This window comes from Geospiza fortis, unplaced genomic scaffold (genome assembly GCF_000277835.1).
Source record: "Geospiza fortis unplaced genomic scaffold, GeoFor_1.0 scaffold2, whole genome shotgun sequence".
Taxonomy (NCBI): Eukaryota; Metazoa; Chordata; class Aves; order Passeriformes; family Thraupidae; genus Geospiza; species Geospiza fortis.
In genome coordinates this window covers 3,504,218-3,508,442 of record NW_005054366.1, presented here as the reverse complement: position 1 = coordinate 3,508,442, position 4,225 = coordinate 3,504,218, and the positions used below count along the sequence as shown (strand labels likewise).

Below are 4,225 nucleotides of genomic sequence, written 5' to 3'. Positions count from 1 at the left end.
CAAACCCCCATCACCCCCACCCCACTGCTCTTGTCTGCAGCTGTTCCTGTTCCACACCATCACCCTGCGGCCCCCGCACAACTTCACGCAGTGCACCACGCGGGGCAGCTTCCCCCGGGCCTGGCACGAGACCCTCTACAACATGGTGGGCTTTGCCTGCCTCTTCCTGCTGCCCCTGCTCATCATGGTCTGCTGCTACGCCCGCATCCTGCTGGAGATCTCCCGCCGCATGGGCTCGGGCCTCTGTGAGTGCCAGGCACCCCCGTGCCCCGGGGCAGCCCTGTCCGCAGCTCTGTAGGGACCCCCAGCTCTGCCCCAGCGCAGGGTCCCCGTCCCAGCCCCGTGTCCCCCGCAGTCTCCTCGCGGGACGCGTCGCTGCGGTGCTCCAGGAACAACATCCCCCGGGCGCGGCTGCGCATGCTGAGGATGAGCCTGGTCATCGTCTCCTCCTTCATCCTCTGCTGGACCCCCTACTACCTGCTGGGGCTCTGGCACTGGTTCTGCCCCCGCGCCGTGGAGAGGAGGATCTCGCCGGCCCTCACCCACATTCTCTTCATCTTTGGCCTCTTCAACGCGTGCCTGGACCCCATCACCTACGGGCTCTTCACCATCCCCCTCCGGGGGGGCTGGGGGTGCCCATGCAGGCACGGCCCCCCGGCCCGGCCCCCCTCCCCGGCCACGGGCTCCTTCCGCTGCTCAGCCTCCTCCGTGCCGCCCCAGCGGGGAGCCCAGGGGCTGCCCCGGCCCCGAGGGGCTGCCAGGGACCCCTCCTGCCACAGCAGCTCCCTGTGACACCAGCTGGGGGCCTCGGGGCAGGGGGCCCGCAGCAGGGTCAGCACAGCTCCATGGGGATGGAGTCACTGCTGATCTCTCCCTGCACCCCAAAGTGCCTCGGGGGGCTTGGGGCTGCTGGGGGGCCCCCGTCCCCTCTCCCTTCTCTGTGCCCTGAACAGCAATAAAGTGTCCTATGGCCACCTCTTGTCCCTCCCGTGTCCCCCAGCTGGGAGTCCCCAGAGCCAGCACCCTGACCCATGGGGACACAGCTGCCCCTGTCCCCACCGTGGGTGGCTCAGGAGTCCCCAGGTCGGGGCAGATTCCGGGCCGTGCCAGCCTGGCCAGGGCTGGGTGCTTCCCTCCCTGTGCATCCCCACAGCGGGCGCAGGGCTGGTCCCTGCCAGGGCTGGTGGCAGCGCCAGGGTGCCGCTGCTGTGGGCTGTGCTCCAAACAGGAGCTGCTGGCTGCTGCCCAAGGCTGCTGGGAGGCACACGGGGGCAGCTCTCCCGCCTGCAGCACTGCCCAAGGCCGCGCTGCCGGCAGAGCCAGCACGGCTGCTGGGGCCCGGGGAGGCGGCGAGGGCTGCGGCTGCCCGGCCCCTCCCTGCCCCCAGCACCACGAGTATTGCCAGAGCGAGCTGCCCTGGCATCCCCCAGCCTCAGGGAAGGGACCCCAGAGCTGGGCTCTGCCCGGGGCCCCCCCGTGCTCCCCTGGCTCCTCAGTCCCCACTGCGCACTGGGAACCCCATCACAGCCCACTGACAGTGCAGCCTCACCCTGGGGCACACACAGGGCTGCCGCTCCTGCTGGGGGAGCAGCAGTGTCCTCCTCGGGCCCTGTGCCAGGAGCAAGCTCAGCTGTGTGGGCAGCGGCAAGGCAGGAGAGCAGGCAGAAGCTGTGCCCAAGAACAGCAGTGCCAGCCATGCTTGCAGCGATTTATTTGAAAGTGGCAAAGGAAAAGTCTAGTGGAGTTGCTTCAGCTCTGAAAAATGATCTCACACCTGCTTGAGGGCTGGAGGGCCAGCACACCAGTCACTCCAGGGGTCTTGTGGGGCTCCAGGGAATGAGGGGCTGCAGTCCCAGGTGTGTGTGGGTCCTCTGTGCTTCTGGGGCAGGGACGGGCTTCCTTGGCACGTGTGGGGGGAATGTGTGAGGGGGCTGAGTCTCAGGCATGGACTGGTGTGAGTATGGAAATACCACCTGGTACAGGCACACCACCTGCTGCCAGCCTGAGAACTGCTGCGAGGGGAGGAGCTGGCAGAGCCAGAGCACCACCCAGCAAACAGCTTTCCCTTGGATGCTGCTGTTGCTGTGTCCTGCTGCTGGGAGCACCCTGCTCGCCACAGGGCAGCTCTGCTGGGGCTGAGGGCACTGGGGGGTGCCGGGGGGGCCAGCGCTGCCCCTGCCCTCGGTGGCTGCACAGGGCTCCAGGGGCAGCGTGTGGTCACATCCCAGCCATGTCCCAGTCATGTCCCAGTCACGTCCCAGCCATGTCCCAGCCATGTCCCAGTCACATCCCAGTCACGTCCCAGTCACGTCCCAGTCACGTCCCAGTCACATCCCAGTCACGAGGGTGCCCCGGTGCTGTGCTGGTGCTGCTCCCACCCGCTCCCCAGTGCAGCCAGAGAACAGGGACAGGCTGGCCAGGCGAGGGGACAGGGTAGGCCGGGCGATGGCAAACGGGAGGTGATGCCGGGGGACGCCTGTCCTTGGGTGGCCATGTCACCAGCTCAGCAGTGTCACCCCCCGTCCCACCCCCCGCCTGCCACGGCACACATCAGAGGCGCAGTGTCTGTCCCACTGCCTGCTCCACTCGGGCACAGACAGCAGCTCTAGGTGCCAGCTCCGCCGCTGCTGGGTCTCTTCTCGGTGAAGAAGCTCTTGAGCAGCACCACCTGCCCGATGCTGACCACGAAGAGGATGAGGGTTTCCCCCACTGACCAGTACGAGACGCGGCCATTGAGCTCCTCTGCTCTGCTCCTGTCCTGCGCCTCCCGCAGCCGGTAGTGGGTCTGGGAGTCGATCACCGCCTTCAGCATCTCGTGGATAGTGACACAGGCAGATTCCAGCTGGGGACAAGGACAGGAGCACCCTGCCACTTCTGACATGGCTCAGCTGAGGGGGCCCAGGGCCGTGCCAGGACACTCAAGAGCAGTGTTTGTGTAGTAGGTTTCCTGCCAGAACCCATGCAGAGTGGTTCCCCACCGGGACAGAGCTGAGTAGCCCACAAGGGCATCCGGATGCCCAGCCCAGAGCTCACACCCAGGGATGGAATGGCTGATGCAATTCCCTCACGTGGGATGGACACGGCTGCTGCAGAGAGGGGAGCCCAGAGCCAGCACAGCCCCCCCGAGCCAGGCAGAGCAGAGGATGTGGTGTGTGGTGGGGCTGTTGGCCGGCGGTTGGCACTTCTGCATCCAGTGCAGGAGGAAGGGGACACGTCCCCAGCTGCCATCCCACAAGGCTGCTTGGGGCCGCAGCAGGACCCTTCCTTCCTCCCTCCCTCCCTCCCTCCCTCCTGGGACCCACCTGTGTCAGGGCAGTGACGCGGTTGTTCATGTCAGGCAGGATGGGCGGCTCGTCGCCCACCTGGAAGTCAAAGTAGACGATTTTGTGGGAGAAGGTGGAGAACTCGTTGCTGAAGCAGAAGGTGTAGACACCCTTGACCTCGGTGTGGTGCGAGAAGCTGTCGTACTGCTTCTTGGTCTCCTGGTAGATGGTCTTGCCGTTGGGGTCCTCCACGTAGCAATCCACATCATAGTGCCCTCCGCTGATCACCTGTGCGGGGAGACGCATCTCCGATGGTGGCACACGCCCAGAGACGTGGCAAGGGCCCCCTGCCCCTGCCCAGCCCCACAGCTGTGTGAGAGGCCAGCGGGCACCATGCCCATGGGATGGGGCCCAGGCCAGGGGAGCCCTGGGGAAGTTGTGCACCACGGTGCCAGCAACTCAGCTGGGGTGTCTGTGGCTCAGGTGGGGTGCTTGGAGACAGGAACAGCCCTCCTGACCCAGCTCAGGGGTGTCCACGGCTGATGTGGGCACATCCCAGGCCTGGCTGTCAGGTGGACACTGCTGGGCATGGAGCTGGGGCTGGGAACAACTCCTAGTGCAGCATGGAGGGACCTGGGGTGGCACTGCAGCCCTGCCTGGGGCTCTGCAAGGCACAGGATGGGAGTGTGGGAGAGGCACGGGCAGGTGGCATGGGCAGAGGCAATAGCACACACACGGGCAGGGCTGTGGGCAAGGGGGCACGGGCACCGGGGCACAGGCAGACACATGGGCAGGGGCACAGGGATGGGGCACAAACGGGGCGGAGGGGCCCTGGCAGGGGGTGCAGGCACGGAGCGCGCAGGAAGGTACAGGCAGGGTAGTACCTGATAGTCGAGGGTGAACTTGACGCCGCTCTCCAGCTCCTGGTGGAAGCAGCGCTGGGCGCTGTCGGGCAGCTCCAG

At 66.6% G+C, this 4,225-nt stretch overlaps 2 protein-coding genes across 2 annotated transcripts in view; one reads left to right on the top strand and one right to left on the bottom strand.

Moving 5' to 3' along the window:
* Positions 1 to 792, top strand: part of LOC102036594 (putative gonadotropin-releasing hormone II receptor) — a 4,228-nt gene extending 3,436 nt beyond the window's left edge. Inside the window, exons 4-5 of the mRNA XM_031059673.1 lie at positions 31 to 245; positions 356 to 792. Of these exons, the coding sequence (XP_030915533.1) occupies positions 31 to 245; positions 356 to 792 (652 nt within the window). The remainder of the gene's footprint in view (positions 1 to 30; positions 246 to 355) is intronic.
* An 895-nt stretch (positions 793 to 1,687) lies between these two features.
* Positions 1,688 to 4,225, bottom strand: part of LOC102036427 (ankyrin repeat domain-containing protein 34C) — a 5,802-nt gene continuing 3,264 nt past the window's right edge. The window contains exons 2-4 of the mRNA XM_005424309.2: positions 4,148 to 4,219; positions 3,303 to 3,551; positions 1,688 to 2,842 (exon numbers count right to left, since the gene is read on the bottom strand). Of these exons, the coding sequence (XP_005424366.1) occupies positions 2,606 to 2,842; positions 3,303 to 3,551; positions 4,148 to 4,219 (558 nt within the window). The 3' untranslated portion in view covers positions 1,688 to 2,605. The remainder of the gene's footprint in view (positions 2,843 to 3,302; positions 3,552 to 4,147; positions 4,220 to 4,225) is intronic.